At 32.3% G+C, this 19,963-nt stretch overlaps 3 protein-coding genes across 8 annotated transcripts; 1 reads left to right on the top strand and 2 right to left on the bottom strand.

Annotated features, from left to right (window-relative positions):
- The first annotated feature begins 133 nt into the window (after positions 1 to 133).
- Positions 134 to 4,129, top strand: LOC107906009 (TLC domain-containing protein 4). 3 transcript variants are annotated; one of them, XM_016832839.2, is made up of 9 exons: positions 134 to 391; positions 1,302 to 1,516; positions 1,741 to 1,829; positions 1,925 to 2,063; positions 2,440 to 2,514; positions 2,882 to 3,003; positions 3,076 to 3,151; positions 3,434 to 3,493; positions 3,818 to 4,129. In XM_016832839.2, the coding sequence occupies exons 2-9, from the start codon at positions 1,376 to 1,378 to the stop codon at positions 3,974 to 3,976; spliced, it is 861 nt and encodes a 286-aa protein (XP_016688328.1). In that variant the 5' UTR covers positions 134 to 391; positions 1,302 to 1,375; the 3' UTR covers positions 3,977 to 4,129. The 3 variants fall into 3 exon arrangements, with proteins under 3 accessions (XP_016688328.1, XP_016688329.1, XP_016688327.1); XM_016832840.2 differs by lacking the exon at positions 134 to 391 and adding an exon at positions 527 to 796 and having other exon boundaries at positions 3,420 to 3,493; XM_016832838.1 differs by lacking the exon at positions 134 to 391 and adding an exon at positions 536 to 796.
- Positions 4,130 to 4,948: 819 nt separating this feature from the next.
- Positions 4,949 to 7,700, bottom strand: LOC107906010 (ras-related protein RABF2b). Its single transcript, XM_016832841.2, has 7 exons — positions 7,310 to 7,700; positions 6,597 to 6,674; positions 6,334 to 6,501; positions 5,937 to 5,985; positions 5,704 to 5,777; positions 5,353 to 5,446; positions 4,949 to 5,263 (listed from the first exon to the last, which is right to left on the bottom strand). Exons 1-7 carry the CDS (start codon positions 7,346 to 7,348, stop codon positions 5,163 to 5,165), a joined length of 603 nt encoding a protein of 200 aa, XP_016688330.2. The 5' UTR covers positions 7,349 to 7,700; the 3' UTR covers positions 4,949 to 5,162.
- Positions 7,701 to 10,188: 2,488 nt separating this feature from the next.
- Positions 10,189 to 12,234, bottom strand: LOC107906011 (trihelix transcription factor ASR3). Of its 4 annotated transcripts, none has more exons than XM_041093808.1 (2): positions 11,209 to 12,234; positions 10,189 to 10,841 (listed from the first exon to the last, which is right to left on the bottom strand). In XM_041093808.1, the coding sequence occupies exons 1-2, from the start codon at positions 11,906 to 11,908 to the stop codon at positions 10,516 to 10,518; spliced, it is 1,026 nt and encodes a 341-aa protein (XP_040949742.1). In that variant the 5' UTR covers positions 11,909 to 12,234; the 3' UTR covers positions 10,189 to 10,515. The 4 variants fall into 4 exon arrangements, with proteins under 4 accessions (XP_040949742.1, XP_016688331.1, XP_016688332.1 ...); XM_016832842.2 differs by having other exon boundaries at positions 10,189 to 10,865; positions 11,209 to 12,231; XM_016832843.2 differs by having other exon boundaries at positions 10,510 to 10,870.
- Positions 12,235 to 19,963: the final 7,729 nt, after the last annotated feature.

Raw genomic sequence — 19,963 nt, 5'->3', positions numbered from 1 at the left:
AGCCTAAATTTGATGATAATGTAAATTTGAAATCCAATAGCAATGGCAATGCTAAATTTATCACTAGTATTTACACGCTTATGAACCAACATGAAATCATAATTTATGAAAGTAAAATCCAATTTCCAACAAAATCCTAAAAAAGAAAAACAAGTGTCACACGTTTACCATTTTTTTATCACATTCTCATCTCCACCCCCAAGCTTTGATCTTTCAAAGGATAAACCAACACACCCAAAAATTCATCTTTCAATCCCATCACCCCAAGTATCCAGAAATCAACTTTATTTACCTTATTTGATTTTGGTTTTATTCATTAAAATCATTCATTTATTCTGTTGGTAGGAGTTGGAGATTCAAAGTACTCTCCCAACATTGATTAAACTTTAAGGTCGGTGCTACACTTTTGTTATTGGTATCCAAATTATGATTGGATTTGATTTCCCTTTCTTTTTATTTCGTTCCTTTTTGCATTAATTGAAAAGCATTTGTTTTCTTGTCATGGCCATTTCTTTTTTGCATTGATTTCCTATTGTCTTTATTTTTTACGTTTTTTTATTTCCCATGTTTGTCATGTGCCCATTCGCATTTTCTCCTTATTTTTGTCTTAAAAGTTTTCTCCTTTCTGGGTCTGGGGCATTGCATTGATTGGCCTTGGTTTTACTTCAAGAACCCTTCTGGTCCCTGGTTTTAGGTTTCTCTTTCAATTATTTTTTTCCTTTTCCCCTTTAAACATCCAGCTGCATTTTGTTTCAACCTCACGGTTGCTTCTTCAAATATGTAGAACGTGCTTATGGTAACCACAGTTATCACATTCCTCAGCTTCTTCCCTTCTATTGTATTGCCTTTGATTGCCTTGTGTTACTTTTCATGCCAATTTATTGGTGTTTTCCTCATGGATTTCTTATAATTTTAATGCCTTTTGCATTGTATTTACATTTGCTTTTCTGAAATGGAAATGTTTTTTGTATTTAGTCAAACATTTATTATTTGCTTTCTTCATTTTGATCAAACTTTCACAGTTTTGGCTGGTTTCTTGTTTGTTTCAACATGATTGAATTGAAGTTATCTGTAAATGGAGAATATTTTTACATCTGATATTTCTTGGATTAAGATGGATGTTGGTAACTGCTTTGATTACTCACCCCTTTTAGTGTTTGCTTGTGAGATCGTATGGTTGGTTGTAGCATCAAAATGTGGAAACTTCCTCCATATCCATCTTTCTTTATTACCTTCTATTCTAAATTTGACATGATTGAAGCTTTTCTTTTCTTGACTGCCATTTTTTGTATTTGTTATAGAATTGATGAATGGAGGAGGGACAAAACTAGGAGAAGGTACTCTTTCTACTAAGGTGATATTGAGATTGTAATATATGGCAGCAGTGCCTAAACAGACAACTATGGCAATAAAGTCTTACAAAAATCAGGCTCAGATGTTGGTTAAGAACTACTTATTAGCTGATCCTTTCGCTCCTTATACTTCCATCCTCGGTGGCATTCTTGCTTGCAAAGTGGTATGCTGAATCTTTCCCCTTGTCAATATGTTTTAACTTTTTAATTCAGGATCATTGAATCCTATGGCAGGATGTTTCCTTATACCCTTTAATGAATCTTGCAGGAATGAATTTTGCATATTTTAAATTAACTCATATCTGATTTGATGTTTTTATGTAATTACATGGCTGCTTTTCCCTTGGATTCTATTGAAATTCTGTTTACATGTTCCCTCATCCCTTAGGTCTATGATCTGACTGACTTAATCAGCAGCTTTTACATCAAGACTTACCCTAGTCTTACTAAAATTCAACGAGTAGATTGGAACAATCGGTTAGTGTAGCGCATGCTCTAGTTTTTTCCTTCTCTTTTTTTTGGTTCTGTAATCATGTTCATTCTCTCATTGGTTATTCACATATTTTTGGCAGTGGCATCTCTACAACTCATGCCATTTTTGTTTCTGCTTTGTCATTGTACTTCGTTTTCTGGTCAGACCTCTTTTCTGACCCACATCTTACGGGTTTTATGGTCTTCCGGAGCTCACAACTCTCTACTTTTGGATTAGGGGTATGTTCTAACCTTCTTATATGATCTTTAAGTTGTCCAACCATGTATCTTGTGGGCAAATTATCTGTTGGGTATAGATTCTCAACTGTGAACTTGGAACCATGCTCTTTTCTATCCTTATTTAATGAGGCATCACAGTAACACTATGCCCTATATATGCCTTCTAATGCCTCTGTGTTTTCAGCTCATTCATTAGTCTTAAAACTGATTTTGTTTCTTTGAACAAGTTTTCTTTTTAATCATTTTCTCCTTTTGGATTGAAGTCATTATCGTCCTTTGTAGTTCTTAGCAGCTCCTTTGACCCTTTTATCGGATATTGAATTCCAACTTTGGTCTTAAATCCTAGGACTTCTAAAATATTTGTTATATTTTGCAGGTTTCTCTTGGATACTTCTTCTCAGATCTTGCTATGACTTTATGGCAATATCCCGCTTTAGGTGGAATAGAATATGTTCGTATATTTTCTACTCGAAATGCACTCTGGCATACACTTTATTTATTTGTCTATCTTGTTACTGTTGTAAGGAACAAAAGTAACTATCCAACTGTTGCTACTGACCCTTAGAATTTGAATGACAAGCTCCAATATCCTTTTAAACTGTATCTTTAAAAACTGTGTTGTTTCCTCACACAATTCAACTTATGACAAATCTATTTGGTTCAGTAACTAAAAATGCAACAGAAAGCATGCAAGCATAGGGTTGTTATGCTTCTAGGTCAGAGGATTCAATTCAGTTCAGTTAAATTATTGGAATAACTTTGACTTACGGTGGATAGAGTTGAATCTTTTTAACTGGTAACCTTATCATCTTTTGCAGGTCATCCATCACCTCCTTTCTGGAACTGCAGTGGCATATTCAATGTTTACTGGAGAAGCTCAGCTGTATACATACATGGTTCTTATATCTGAGGTGACAACCCCAGAGATCCATTTGAGATGGTAAGTTCTATGCAATTAGGATTGTTTGCCGAAACTTCCATTTTAAACCATCTAATGTTTCTGTGGTTGAAGGTATCTTGATACAGCTGGTATGAAAAGGTCCACTGCATATCTCATTAATGGTGTTGTCATCTTTATTGGCTGGCTGGTAATCTCAACTCTTCCGAAGTTTCCATTATAAAATTAACACGCATTGTTAAATTTCACCCCACAAAAGTATGTGTCATAAAATAGATGATTGATTAGACATGAATGGCCATCAAAACGAGCTGGCTGGAGTTTCTTCTTAAGTTATAAGCTTCTTTGATGATGTTGCATATAGATAGCAGAAGCTCCTTGGTTTTGATTTTCTTTTGTTGATGTTCTTCATTTTTAGAAGTACCTTGAACTTTAACCTTTTCTATAAACTGAAGTAGGTTCTGGATCGCAGATTGCGAGAGTTCTTCTGTTTGGCTACATGTTCTACCATGTGTACCTACATTATGATCAGGTAATTTCACCTCCCTGGTTTTTAAGCTTCAATTAAATATTTTTGTTGCTGTAATTAACTAATATTTTCAGCCAAAGAGGGTGTTTGCAAGGTGCTATTTGATTACTTAGTGATTGATAAGTTCCAAGTTTCATGACTGTCTCCTTTTCAACATGAAATTCACCCACTTCTGAGTATATTCTATAAGTTGCTATTATTTTTGTTGACTGGTCATGTACACCCTAACTCCTTAGAAATTCCATGGCCGAAATGCAAACTGTTCACTCATTGCTTTCCTGCAAGTATTTTGGTAAGAATCTGTTCTAACTTTGAGTGACTCAGTAGGTGATCAAGATGCATGCCTTTGGTTTCGTCTTGGTTTTTGGTGTGCCGTCTGCATTAGGCATCTTGAACTTGATGTGGTTCGGGAAGATCATTAAAGGTCTAGCGAAGACTTTAGCGAAGAGGCGATCATGGACAAAGGAATTAGACAGTGAAAATTAATGTTCAGTCGTTCTTCTTTGTGTATTTTTCCCACTTGTGCAATGTATAAAAGAACTTAAGTACCAAGAAAATTGTCTGATTTGAATTTTTGGAGTTGGAGATGGAATTGTTGTAAATGGATCCCAACTGAATATACTGTTTCATTTAATCAAATATTTTTTTGGAAACTGCAATTATTTAGTTCTGGCAACAGCTAAACTTTCGAATATATGATTATATATAACGTACCAACTTTTAATACTCAAAACTAGGCCTAACTAATCATCATAATGTCTTAGAACAGATATAAACTGGTCAAGCTTTAAATCTTTTAACGCATGCCTACGTTATAATTGAGACAGCATTGATCGAACAAAACAATCAACTGAAGGAGTGATTTATAATGCTTTATATTAATTGGGAGGAAAGTTTAGGCTTTAGCATGTGGAAGCTTCTGCAACTCCTAAAGCATGGCTAGCACCAGCTACACTATAACAAAAACAGCAGCAGATGTGATAGCATCCTTCACTAAATGCAAAACGAATGAGCCAAAAACCCACTATTTCGGATATCATCAAAATATAAAATTATTTAGCACGTTAGCACCATAAGTATAGGGAAAGAAGAACTTTAAACTAAGAAAAAATTGTAAGTGAAGAAAAATAATCTCCAACCGTTAAATTAGAACCGTCACAAGAATTCACCCTTTTGTCGTAAAATGAGTATTCTAGCCAAAATCTTTGTACTATTGGTAATGTGATTACCTTCTTTGAAATCCAAAGATGACAATGTGATTCTATAGTTTCAAATTTTAAGATTACCACCAAAACTATAAAATTTCTCAAACCAAACACCCCCTTAACACTAACAAGCTGAGAACTCAGCATCTTGTGATCAAGCAATACAGACTGCTGATAATGAACCCTACCCGAGCAACCATTTTGATAGAGGGAATGGCATTTTATTTGAACATTTAGGTTGTAACCATGGAAGTGAAACATAATACCATTATCGAACTTTAATATACAAGAATAATCAATCATTAACACAATTGACTGGTAGATATCATCAGGTCTAGATAACAAGCATCCATGTACAACCCATAATGAATAGCACATAAACATGGCAAAGTATGGAAGATAAAACTTCGACCGCAGAAGTATTGCGTAAGCTACTTAGAAGATACAGGAAGGAAACCGTCCAATGCCTAAGAGCAACAAGTGGCACTAGCACTCCGTTCTGCAGGTCTATCCATGAGAACCATTCCAGCAGGATTTTGTGCTGGCTGCACTCGAGGTAATCTTTTGGCTTCATGAAATAAAAATCAGTCAAATGCCAGTTTGTAAAAGAAATACAGCATTCTCATTGGAAACTTAACAAAGAAACAAATAGAACACCTATTTCGTAGAAAATCTCATTGACATTGGATGCTGTCTTTGCAGATGTTTCCTTGAAGAAAAGACCATTCTCCTGAGCATAAGTTTGTGCTTCCTGAGTCGCCAATGAGAATAAGAAGTCAAATTGACAAGCATGTGCATTGAAGCCGAAACAAAATTGAACAATGAATCCATTAGAACGTTTACCATCTCAAATGGAGAAAGAGTTGTTTTGAAATGTCAAAAAATCAAAATTATAATTATCCTAAAAGTCATTCTACCCTCAAAATCATGCTCAGAATTACCAATTAACAGTAATATTATGTTTATATTTTGAGGTAAAGAGATATGTAGTAAGAACTGATAACTTGCCTCTGCTGCCACCTTCCTTGCATCTAGTAAATCAACTTTGTTCCCAGCAAGTGCCATTACCATACCAGGATTGCCTTCAGAGGAAAACAAAAAGATTAAATTCAACATTAAAAATTAGAAATAAATTACTTGGCCACTTAAATTAACATGTCATGAGGATAAAAAAAATAACAACAATAAACAAGGTCCATTGATAATCAACAATGATGCCTTCAAGGAATAGATAATGATACCTTGTGCTTGAAGTTCTTGGACCCATTTTTTGGCTCTCTCAAATGATGCCTGCAAGATACGATGAATGCCATTACAAATCTTTCGGACACCATATGTCATCCCACATCTCTACTAATATTCGACAAACAAAATATTCAACAAGTAATCTTTGATTGAGACGTCAACTGAACATAACCCAAGTAAAACTTGATGTTGGAAACACCATTAAAATAGATTCCAAGAAAGCATGCCTTGAGACCATAAATGTTTATGGCATTTAACTAAGTGTGACCTCAACTACGTGCTTCATCTCCCAGTGTTTAAAGATTTGTAATACCAGATTAGAGCAATACGTAGCTTAGTGTTTAAAAGACAAAAACAAACAGAGAAGACATTGGTTAGGCATCAGAAACTTACTTGATTTGTAATATCATACACAATGATAGCAGCCGCAGCTCCTCTGTAATACATTGGTGCCAAGCTATGGTACCTCTCTTGACCAGCTGTATCCCAAATCTCAAACTTCACAGTTGCATCATTCACAGCCAATGTTTGGGAGAAAAAAGCTGCACCTATGGTTGATTCCTACATCATTATAAGACAAATTGTCAAGCTAATATTCCCAACTGAATTTTTAATTAATAAGGTTCTAACTCGCAACAATCCATAACAGCACCGACCTGAAATTCAACAAATTGCCCTTTAACGAAGCGCAAAACAAGACTAGACTTTCCAGCTCCAACATCCCCAAGTAGAACCTGAAGAATAAAATGCACATTAATAGCTAATATATAATAAAAAAAACACCACTTCAAAGTTCAAACAAAAGACGTAATTTAACTTTCGGATATATAATTTGGTACTCAAATTCTCGACATGTTTGGATGCATCATCGCATATGAAAATATGAACCATATACATCATACATGCATATAGAAACAGACATATATAATCTGAAAAACAGTTAATCCCAAAGAAATTAGGCAAAAATAAGCATATCCTCGAAAGTCAGACACAGTCAAAATCTTAACAAAACCTAAATTGCAGATTTGAGAAGATATGTACTAAGTTTTCGTGCTTGCTAAACTAAACCAATCTAAATCAGAAGCATAGATACAGATCAAAAGGACAAACAATTGACCCTTGCATGGGATTTGATCGGCTCTGAAAAAACCAAAATCAAAACAGTATTTTGCAAAAATAAGCCAAACCCATATCACAATTCACATAAAAATCAAGTATGATCCACAATTCATCAAGACCCAGATTAGAATTCAGCATCTAAGAAAGAACCAGAGCAAAAAATACTAGTATTAACTTTAAAAAGAAAAAGAAACTACTCCTGAAAGCAAAAAGAGGGTTTAGAGAGAGAGAGAGAGAGAGAGAAACCGACTAATTTAGCATTGATGTTCTTGTTTCCAGTGGTGGCCATGAGATCCCTTCTAATCAGACTGATGCTCCGATCAAAATCAGATGAAGAAAATATTGATTAAGTAATGTGTTGGAGGCGTTGACGAACAAGAACAAGAAAAGAGTGGCTGACAAAAGCCAAACGATAAAAGTAAAAGGAAGGATCCTCCTTAAGCCTCCACCCTCAAAACCAAATCAAACTCTCTTTAATTTCTAAAGACACCCTGATCCCGACTACCAAACTCGAAATTGATTGCAATTTTAATTTTTCTTCCCTCTTGAATTTCCCTTTTTATTTTCCTTCACCGGCCTTATTCTTGTTTTTAAAGAGTGCTTAACACAACAAGACACCTTTTGAAATTTTTTCTTTCATTTCCCTGTTAATAGTTTTTTAAATTAAACTCCATAAAAAATGATAAAAAAAATTAAATTTTAGATTAAATAGTTCAAGTTAATTGAGTTATTTGGATTTACTCAAATAAAAAATTAAATTTTTCTGTTTAATTTGAATATAAATTATACAATTCGAGTTATTTGAAAATCTGAATTAAAAAAAAAAGTAAAATTACATCGTTTTGATAAATATTTACAAAGTTAAAATCAAAATTATTAGGTTAAAAGGTAAAATTACGTCGTTTTGATAAATGTTTACCTCTTAAGTTAAAAGGCAAAACTATTATATTGTATATGTAGTTATATAATATTGTACTTCGTCTACTAATTAAATAATATGATTCATTAACTCGACTCGACTTGACTCTGAATTTTTTGACTCAATTTGAAAAAATTTCAAATTGAATTCGGTTGCTAGAATAGGATTCGTCAACTCGACTAACTCAATATTTTTTGACTCGATTCAATTTGACTCAACCGAATACTCACCCCTATTAATATATATGATGATAATCTTAACTAATAATATATTAGTTTATCTTACAATATTTTTAAAGTATTTCATTGGTATATAGCTTTAGACATAGAGATAAATATTAAAATTATAATGTGTAATGTTGTATATTAATTTTATTTTTGTTTAATTTTATATATTTTAGTTTGATTTAATTTTTATAAATTATAAATAAAATTATCGATTTAACACCATTTTATGTTAATATATTACATATAAAAATAATTATATTAATTTAATATAAAAATAAATGTATGTATTCACTTTTAAATGCATATAATTGAATTAAAATATTATGTGTTGAAACATTAGAATTTTATATAAAAAAGCAATAATTGAAACGTTAAAAGCCCACGATTAGGATCCATTACTGAATGGACTCCTAACAAGATTGAGCTCTGTGAATCCAGTTTTGGAACTTCTAGGCTTGTTTGGGCTTTAATCTCATTACCAAGAATATAAATTTTATATAAATTTCGATTTAATATACAATAAAAATTAAAAAAAATTAATTTAATAGGATTATATATATATGATATTGTAATTTGATTGAAGAAATCGGTGCATAAATCTAGAGGGTCTAAATAGAAAGACTTTTTGACTTTATCTTAAGACAAGAAATCTTATTCTGTCAGATCAGAACCAAAGCTTTTTTTTTTATTTTTTGGTTTCAGATCAAAGAAGAAGCAAGCAAATTTTTATTTTTATTTTTTAAAGATTCCTGTATGGTTCTGGTATTAAATTTTTTTCTTTAACAATTCGAATTCATGCCGGGGGCATGAATGGGGTCCTCCTCCCCTGCCACCGCCAACTAATTGCTTTTTAATCAAATGTCCACTGTGCAACCACTATTACATACTGGGGTTTGCTAAGTCGGCAACCCCAACTACCCTAACTTTGAATTCTGAATATCAACCTCAACATATATATATTGTTTCTTGGGTATAAAGAGGGTAAATACAAAGAGAATTTATATAAAAATACAAACTCAAGACCTGTTAAATGTTTCTTTTTTTAAAGACTGAGTAGTGGGTATGAATCATCTAAGGTCAGGTTAAGTTTAAGGAGTGAACTAATGTAGCAGCAGTACCGTTCTACCAAAAGAACCAGAGAAATTGTGAACTTTTGTAAGTTGAGTGATGATAACACAGGAAAAAGGAAAGGAAAGAAAAGCTGAGAAATAATAGCCATTAATTTGCAATGTATATACATACATGTGTACATGTATCCGGGCAGGCTCTCTCTATCATAATACTGTATCTGTATGAAGGAGGAAAGGCAAACTTTAGTAGGCACACACGCTTTTGTCAGAAGAAAGATTACAAGCAAGCCTACCAAATTAGCCAACAGTGCCCACTTCCTTCCGTTTCTGAATTCTCTCTCTCAGTGGAAAATAAATAGAAAGGAAGGAAGAAAGAAAGGCCCAACTTTTGCCACAGCCTTCTCAAGAGAATACGAGACTAGCTCCAATAATGGCCTCCATAATGGCATTTCTGTAAATCTATCAATACCTGACATCCCTCTCGGGTCTCTCAGACATCCATTGACCGGTCGCCTTTGACTAGTACCAGAGAAGTAATGCTCATTGCTACACATTTCTCTCACATTTTCTACCTCATTAATGATACGCATGAGCAGCTCCTCCCACACTCCCCCTCCGTGGCATGTGTGACTCACACTCCTACCCCTCTTTCACAAATTATGTGAACTCTGAAAGCATTTGCTTTGCTCGAGAGAGTTCATTAAGCAAGGGAGAGTAGTGCTTTTCTACCCATATCTGTCATGAATCTCCCCTTTGCATTTTTTTTTCAAAGGAAAAAATAAAGGTTGTCTGACAATCTAGATGTCAAGCACTTACGAAATACTTACGGATATATTGGATGAAGAATATAATCATTTTTTCTCTCTACAACTGTGTATCAGTGTATGTATACAGTATAATTTCCTTGAAGATATAAACCCAGAGACAATGTTGCTTATATTTCACTTTTGGTAGTATTACTAGTTTACAACCAACCAACCCTAGTTTGTGTTTAAACATAAAATATGAAAGTTTAAACACTTGAAATGACATAAGATAAAGATAATTTTTAAGGCATAATTAGACTGATCAATCAGAGTGAGTGCAACATAAAATATAGGTCACGATTAGTATAAACAACCACCGATTAATGTGATTAATTAATTAACCTCGCCCTCAGTCCTCTTGGATATTAATGGGTCGTATTTTCCCTTCTCTCTCTTTTTTTTTTTTTAAATCAAGAAGAGGATATATACCCACTTCACTTGGGAGCTGACTGTTTCTTGTGGGTAATTAAAGCAAGGATGGAATTAGCAAGCTTGTTAATGGCATCAACCAGGCCATCAAGCCCTCTTTTGTCCATCTCTGTCTTGGATTCCTCCATCTTTAGCCTCCTCTCATGCAAACTAACAAGATCCTTATGTCTTCTCTCCTCTCTCTCCTCACTGGCCTGGATGGCTTCTGCTATAATGGAAGCACTTTTAGAGATTGCAGTGCCCACTTCATTTGAGTTGTTTGCACTTGTTGTGCCCCCACTGCTGCCTTCCCCATTACCAGTTCCTCTCTTCCTTCTCTTTGCTGGCGAGTCTGAATACTCACTTGTATCAGAATCTGAGCTATCACACATCTCCAAACCATTAAAAAAAGAAAGATATGGAACCAATGAAATCAATCAATATCATCTGAAAATTTATGACACACGAAGGCTATATATCAATTATTTGTGACGAAATCTGCCAACTCTCAACCCCTTCCGAGAACATTGAAGCACAAAAATGGATAATATCAAAACGCATATTTAATCAGTGCATCATCAATTCATCATAAACATTAGTCTCTATCATGGAATATCAAAATTTTAGCAAGTGCATAAATCCGTCGAGCTTACTATGTAGCAAATTCAAAGCAACCCTTAATGTAGTGGCAATAAGAGAGAGAGAGAGAGAGAGAGTACCTACAGTGGGCAACGGCTGAGCATATGAAAGGGGAGATGGTTGTACTAGTGGTGCAGCAGCAGCAGCAGCTATTGGTGGCGGCGGCAGCTGTGGCGGTGCTGGTAGAGTTAATGGAATTGCAGCTGGAATAGGAGCTAATAGCTGGTGTTGCAATAGAGGAGGCAATGAAGTTTCTACACTGGTAATTGGTCTATCCATAACATAAGGTATGTTGGGAATGAGACCTGAGCCACCAGCAGCTACCGCAGTTTGATCTCCTTTCTTCTCCACCACCTCCTCCAAACGCTCATATATCAGGCGCAACATGTTACTAGGCAAATTCTTTACTTTTCTTTCATTCTTCTCCATCTCCCAATAAGAAGAACCTTCATTGCTGTGAGTCCCTTCCCCTCTCTCAGCTATTCTCCTTTGGTACTCTCTCACTTTCTTGTAGTCCCTCATGAGATTATCCCACTTGTCATTGCACTGGTTTTGGCTCCTCAAACACCCTTTCCTCCAACAATAATCTTCCACCCATTTCCATCTCAGCTCTGTTGGTTTGCCCCTCCCTTCAATGTCTCCACTTCTCTTCATTCTTCTCTCATCATCCATCTTCTTTGCCTCAATCAATACCATTGTCTCGTTGACCGTCCAGTTTCCTTTCCTGTATTCCCTCGTCACAATATTGTCAACACCTTGATCAGCCATCACCAACTTCATGCAAACACCCTTAACTAGAACAGAAGGGAGAAAGAAGTGAGAAACTGGAGCTTCATGTAATGCTTAACAAAAGGGAGCAACATGAACTCTTTTTAGAAGAAAAACTTGAAAAAGAACGAAACTTGGCCCAAAGGGGGGTCTAATCTAATACCGATCACTGTACAGTGAACACTGTTTGTCTTTCTTTTGCTCTCTTTTTGGGGGGCTGATTTGATGTTGGGTAACAAAGTGGTCAAATATCACAAAGATTGCTAATTGACGCAAAGGAATCTGTAAGTACTACCAAAAGCTAAAGATCAGTGATTCAATGAACATAGGTAAAATGATATACTCACTGCCTGCTGTCTAAAACAGTGATTAAAACTTTCATTTGATACTTAAACTATACGAATTTAAACTATCTCGCATGTCTCCTTTAATATTATAATGATAAAAAATATATAATTATAAATTGTGACAAAATTTGTTTAAGTAAAAAAGAAAAAATCCTTTCTTGTGTTAGTCTCAAATAGTCAAATGCAAGACACCACCATAGGATACCACATTACTTTGGTCTTCATCTTAAAACTATGGTAAACTTTGAGGGCATCATCAAATTCAAACCAACCAATTCTTTTACAAAAAGAATTTGATTGCTGATAAATGTTGTGGTACAACTTAAAATCAGTCTGATCGCCGTGATGTGAAACAAAAGAGAGCAGCAAATAATCTTATGTTATGCATGATAAAGGGTAGAGGCCATCAAAATCAAAGTTATTGTGGGACTCCCTACCGTGATGAAATGATAATATATATTTATATGAGAAAGAAAATATCGACATACACTTGAATATTCACAACAATTCCATTAATAAAGCACCATTTATTGCAATAAAGGACTATATTGTTTAGACATATACTTTTTACACGCACACGTGCAGAAGAAGAACTTTTTTTTTCTTTATTTCCTATTAATTTATATGTACAGTCTAATTTTAAAGGAAAAACGAAACTGTTCACTAGATTCTTCTGAAAGCCTTTCTTCAATGTTTAACTTTTACCAGCAACTAGTGTCCTTTCTAAGCTGTTTTCACTTTTCTCTCTTTTCTCTTACTGGAATATACATTTTTTGAGCTTTGTGTGGCTCATTTCTTTTTCTTGTTTTTCGTTGTTCTTTTTTAAAATTGATTTGTGCTTTCTATGTTCACGGGTGGATCTTTCCCTTCGATTGTCTTTTTTGTATGATACCTATATATTGAAATTTTACTTGTATAATATAAAATAAAATAAAATAAAATATTAAAATGGTATGTTTCAAAACTTATGTATCAAAATGGTACATTCAAAGGGCTGAAGGGTAGTGCATAGGCGGCACCACCTTAATATTCTGACAGCATTCTGTTAAAAAATAATAATATTAATATTTTAGTAGTAGTGCCAAAGTGATAGGTGGCACCACTTTTTTTTTAGTTTGTAAGCAGAGAATTATGTATCCAAATGAGTAATTATGTGAAATTTTTTAACGATATTTTTTCACATGTTTTATTATTTTTAAATTTTTTAAATATAATTTTAAAATAAATGGTAGAATTAAAAAAAGTCACCATTAATGTATTAAATAATTATCATATTTAAATTATTTATTTTTATTAATTAAGCCGGATGGGGAAAGGAGGAAAATACCATTGGTGTCGCCTATCAGATAGCACCACCAGTGCCGCCTATCAAATAGGCACGATACCCCTATACCCCAAGTGTTGGCGTCTATCACTTTGGCACTACTACTAAAATATTATTGTTTTTTAACAGAATGTTGTCAAAATACTAGGGTGGTGTCGCCTATGCACCACCCTCCACACATTTGAATGTACCATTTTGGTACAAAATTTTTGGAACATGTCATTTCAGTATTTTTTTTTATATTGTACGGGTAAAAACCCCAAATTTTATTGATGGAAAATTTTGAAATCATGTTTCGCTTCATAAAAGTTGATTTGACGGGGAAAAAACAGTTTTATCGAAATTTTATAGAATTGTATAGACAAAAGGTGGAGGTTGAATCAATTAAATCTATTTTCCCCCATTCTTCAAGGTAATTTATATTTAGGATAAATTACAAAATTATACATAAATTTTAGTGCAATACTTAATACTATATATAATTTTTGATTTTATATGATTTTATACATTAAATTTTTTATTTTCAATTATTAATATAACACTGATTTATTTTTAAATTATATATTAAATTAAAATTTATATATAATTTTATTAGTCAAAGTGGATTTGTAAATTGGGTTTGAACTTGATTAAAGATATTTTGCTTGCCCGAGGAAGGCCCTGAATTTTACTCTGGAATAAAACAATTAATATTAGAAGGTGGATCCAAATCTAAATGGGCTTAGTTTTTGGACTAAACCCTTCTACATTACAGGCAGAAGTCGGTTTTGTATCAACACCACCCGAAAAGATATATATATATTCAAATTGGGGATAAGGGATGAATTTGCACACAAAATTCAAGTCTTGAATATGCGTCAATAGACTTGAAATTTGCACAAATTATTGATACTAAATGATTGACGTGCATCTACTTCTTTTGTATAAATAAATAAATATATATACTCGAAGAGATTGAGGATTATTGCATGGATCGGAATTTGAAGGAAATAGATCAAGCCTTGTTCTTTAGCCCAATCCACGAAACTCAACCAAGAAACTATAATTGGATTTGGGTTTAGCGATAAAGCCCATCAAGGCTTAAAAGCCTTTCTACGTACAATAACATAAGAAACCGAACACCAAACCAAAGTAAGCAATAAAAAATTGAAATGTATTCTAAGCGGTTAAAAGGTATATATAAAATTTTAATTTTACTTTAATTGTTCACATTTATAAAAATAAATACATCAATTGATTTTTATATTAGATAACTATAATTATTTTTGTATAATTATATTAATAATTTATGAAAATTAAATCAAATAAAAATCTCATTTATATCCAATTACACAAATTTTTTCAAATTTATCCTTAGTAGTAACTCAATCTCTTGAACAACACACGCGCGTATGAAAACGTGAAAACCGCTTTTTGTTCAAACAACAATCTTTGTCCTCTACCCCTTACTTTTTTACCAAGAATCCTAAACTTCCACGGAAACCAAAACCTGCAATTGAGTGGCTTTATTTACTGCTTTCAGCAGCTGGTCCTCTCCTCTACTACCCAAAATCAGAACCCATATTGGGAAGTCGATGGGTAAGTTACTTTCTAGGGCTGAGTTTTGGTTATTATATAAAGATATTAGGTTATGGAATTTAATAATTGAAATAAGATATTAACCAAAACTGAAAAATTGTATCCGGGAGATGATCATGGGATTCTCTTTGAGACAAAAATGGAATAAAATAAGTAAAGAAGAGATGAGTAAGGGACCGAATCACCGAACAGCATATATATGTTCATTTGGAAGATGTAATAAGCCATTTTCTGCCACTCTCTTTGATGGGTTTTCTTTTGTGACAAGAAGCATGATTTTTCTTGTTGGCCATGCATGCTTATGTTTTCTATGTACCAACCAGTGCAAGGCAGTAAAGGTTGAAGAGGGGCCCCCCAACGATGGTTTTAGTATTTTCATATAAAGGATCTTCTAAGAGAGGTCTTTTCTTCTTTATTCCAAAACATCGTCTTTTTGCTTAATCCAAAAAAACTAAAGAAAAAAACTTTGATAGATTTGTGGCTCTTTTGCAATTTGCACTTCCTAAGTACTAATCAATTTCCTGTAAAAAGAATCCCATATTTGATAAGGAAAATAATTCCCCCACCAAAAGAAATCAACCCAAATATACTTTGCTTCAACAAGTTAAAAGATGAAGAGGATGGGAGTGAGAGGTGGGGTTCACTATTTTCCACTTTAAATACTTACTAGTTTATAGAAACAGCAGGTGAAAACATTTATATAATATATTTATAAAAAATTGTTATGACAATTAAAAGGCGTGAAATGATGAAGTTAAGATGATTTTAATGTTTGGGTTCAAATGTTATTATTTACATTTATATGCATGTATTTTTTTTAAAATTTATCAAATATAAAAATTTTTTGAAATAATATTTGTTGTTTTATAAAATGAATGGATATTTGGTAATTTTTTAGTTGAGTTTAGTCTCGGTTATTAGGTTACATCAACTCAATCAACCCCTTAATTTATAGTATAGGTAATTTTTTATGATTGCATAGTATATAATTACATAAGAAAATTATTAAAACTCCATACGTGTATGTAAAAATTTAATTTCATAAATTATTAATATGTTAAAATTTATATCAATAAAAATTAAACAAATAAATATGAATATTTATATTATGCTTAATTGTCGATAACTTAATGTCAAGAGTCAACTAGACACTAACTCGATTGAAAATTAATAAAAAAAACCATAACTTTTTGCAAAGTAGCAAATATTACAATATAAAAGTGTTTTTACATTTTATACAAAATATATAAAAAAATCAATTTAAATCCAAAATACATATAGAAAAATACAAACAATAATAAAATTTAAAAAGTTTTCAAATCCTCAAATTTATCATTCAAATTAAATCTCGTTTTTTATATTAATTTTAAAAAACATAGTGAGGATATCATTCTCATTAAATAATATATAGTGGTATATATATTTAACCCGTATAATGAATTTCATTTAAATTACGATACAAATATGAGCTTTAATTTCAAGTCTCTATAGCATATTAAGTCAAACATTACTCCCACTAAAGATAGACCCTCACTTCACTTCCTTTGTAACTTTGGTCAAGAAAGATAAAAGGAGTATACATATATAAACATCAAAATTGTAGTTCAAAAGAGAAAAAGAGTGATTAAGGCTGATCGACAATAATGATTAAAGATTGTCCCAAGGTGTGCCCTCTACCGCACAAAAGAAAGAAAGAAAAACTATCAATAATTCTATTTGTCCATTTTTCTCCCTCTAACCTTTCCCTCGGCTTCATAAATACCATTGATAATTAAAATAATATATTCATTGTACTGCACGTGCACGGTGCACGCCACGATTTCCCAATACAAAACAAAAAGCAAGACAGAATTATCATGTAGACATAAACTATTACACACTTAAAGACAAAGGTAGAGAGATGATAATGTAAGGGATTAGAATATTTTATAAAAATTGAAATATCGGGTCATGTTATTTGAAAGCACAGGTATATATGTGATTCATGATTAGAGGATTGAGTTCTCGATTCCTCTATACATCAATTTGGACGAGCTTGTGAATGTATATGTCTTTTAATATGAAATTTTGGACAAGAGTAATTTTTTTATCCACGTATTTGCGTCTAATGTAACCTGAATAAATAAAAAATTTGTTAATATAAGATATAAAGATAAACTTTATGAAACCATGGCATGAAGTACATGTGTATGTGTGTATATTTATGTATTGATGAGTCGACAATGAGTTAAAAAAAGTAGTGTTCCAAGGCATGCAAAGCAATCTTATCGTATCATAATTTTGTCTTTAAATTATAAACATTATGTCGGTTAAAACATTAAAAATAAAGGCCCTTAATTACTTTTGATTAGTGGATTACTGGAATTTGGACCTAAAAGATTTTGCTTAAGAATCAAGGCACCTCAAAAAAAAAATTTATTCCCTCCCAAATGATGTGAGATCATCAAAGTTTTCAACTTTGATAATGTAAATCTTATTTATTATATTCCAATGCATCAACTTATGAATTTGGGGTTTTATTACTAAATGTTAATTAGAGCATTCAAAGGTCAATATCATCAATATATAAATAAAAAATATTTTGACTTTCTTCATGTGGAGCTCCAGGGAGGATCTTACCATTGTAATCAATTATTTTTCTTCCTCCTGGGAGAAAGAGTATTTTAACCACATCTCCAAGAATTTGATTCTAAATATTCAATAACTTTATAAAAATTATGAGAGAGTGAAATTCAACAAGTTTCGAGTAGAGGTGCTCATGGGCCGGGCGGCTCGGCCCGGCTCAGCCCGACGGCCGCTCGAAATATGGGAGGGTTTGGGTAAAAATATAGGCCTAAAATATGGGCTTTGGTAAAAAATGAGGCCCGTTTAGAAAATGGGCCGGGCCTCGAGCACCACTTTTTCGGCCCAGATCCAGCCCGATATAATAAATATATTTATTTTTTAAAATTTTAAAATATTTTTTACATAATTTTTTAATTTTTTTAATTTTAAAATATTTTTAAAATACTTTTTTAATTTTTTTAATTTTAAAATATTTTTAAAATACTTTTTTAATTTTTTTTAATTTTAAAATTTTTTTAAATTTTTTTTTAAATTTTTTAAAATTTTTAAAATAAAAATGGGCCGGGCCCAGACTAATGATTTTTCCCGGACCGGGCCTAGAAAAAATCTTAGGCCCATATTTTGGGCCGGGCCTGAACCCAGTCGACCCGGCCCATAAGCACCTCTAGTTTCGAGGTAGATAAATGAAGAAATTTCCTTATAGCTCTCACGTGTTTCAAGATATACTTGCTGCTCAAATAAGGATTGATGGCCAGATTTTACATTATGGCCTTGTGATGATATTTTGTAATTGATCTCTTTCTCTTTTTCAACTGTTACTATTTTTTCATTTCTAAAAATATTATTAATTAGTATAATTGAATCTATTATTGATTAAGTTAGTCTTACTTTCACATATTTTTCACGGCTTGGATTCACATACAAATCATTTCATCATTCTGGTTTGCATGTGGATGTCTCAAAAAGATAGGATTGAACCAAAAATTTCACTGACGTTAATTCAATCCTATTTTTTTCCTAAGAAAACTATTACAGTAATTCTGTGCCGGTTATGATTATCATTTATTTATTTGCGTCTAGTAAGGTAAATTATGTACTAGTGCCTGCTCATCATCCTTTATAGTCCACACCATATAATTCTTTTTCCTTGCAATTTTTTTTTTTATCTTGACTCATTCAAGTCAGTGCATTGACCTTTGTTTTCATTGAAAATTACCGGGCCGTATTTCATTATATTTAATAGTTAACATCTAAAAAAATTAATAATTAACGCTCACAGTAGATGTTGTTAATTTACTGTTGCCTACATTTTGGAATTATATGTATTGCCATCGTCACAATCATAAACCTTTACACCAAATGGAAGACCCAAAAAGTAAATAATTTGAGAAGTTTTATCACAATATCTATGATTTATTGCAAGAATTGTAGTTTTGACCTTACTCAAAGTGCATCACTAGATTCACAGTTTCTTACACAACCAACAGTAATTTCAACTAATGTAGCTACTAGAATGTTTTGTCGACCTTGTTTTAGCAATTGATGAAGCATCATAATATATATTTTTGTACAATATTAAAAGTGAAAATAAAATAATATGATTTAAATCTGTGTTAGATAAATATCTAATAAGAAATAAAGCATTATAATTTCATTCAACAAAAAAAAATCGATACATTTATTTTATTTAAAATCATATTAGCATTAAGATTTTCTATAATAAATAATGTCTTTTTTCTGAAAAAAAAAAAGAGAGAGGAAAGTTCTACCTAAGTGCAGTGTCAAGGGATATATTTTCATCCAAAACCTAACATCCTACCATAATATACTAAACATGTTTAATACATTTATTGTACTCTATATTTCATTTATTAATTAGGAATATTATTTCATATACTCCACAAATAAGTTAGGGTTTAACAAGTATATTATAAGGTGTAATAAAAAATAAAAATATATAAATATAAATAAATGTAACTTTTGTCGCATTCTTAATCCGAATCCGCTTGTAGAGTAAAAAATACTCCATGAAGAATATATTAAATAATTTCTGTATTAATTAATGTATCGAGTTTTTGCCAAATTAATTGTTAATAATAAAACTGGGATAAAACAAAGGTTATTTGCATTAACTTAATTTGGAAACATCCCAAAAGAAGGTAGAAATAATATGAATAAGTTGAAGTTTGAAAATGCAGGGTGTTAGCTGTTCTCAATCATGCAAAAATCAAGCCTGATATGGTAAAATGGATC

Source organism: Gossypium hirsutum, chromosome D05 (assembly GCF_007990345.1).
Source record: "Gossypium hirsutum isolate 1008001.06 chromosome D05, Gossypium_hirsutum_v2.1, whole genome shotgun sequence".
Taxonomy (NCBI): Eukaryota; Viridiplantae; Streptophyta; class Magnoliopsida; order Malvales; family Malvaceae; genus Gossypium; species Gossypium hirsutum.
The sequence above is the reverse complement of the archived record's forward strand: the minus strand, read 5'-3'. Positions and strand labels throughout refer to the sequence as shown.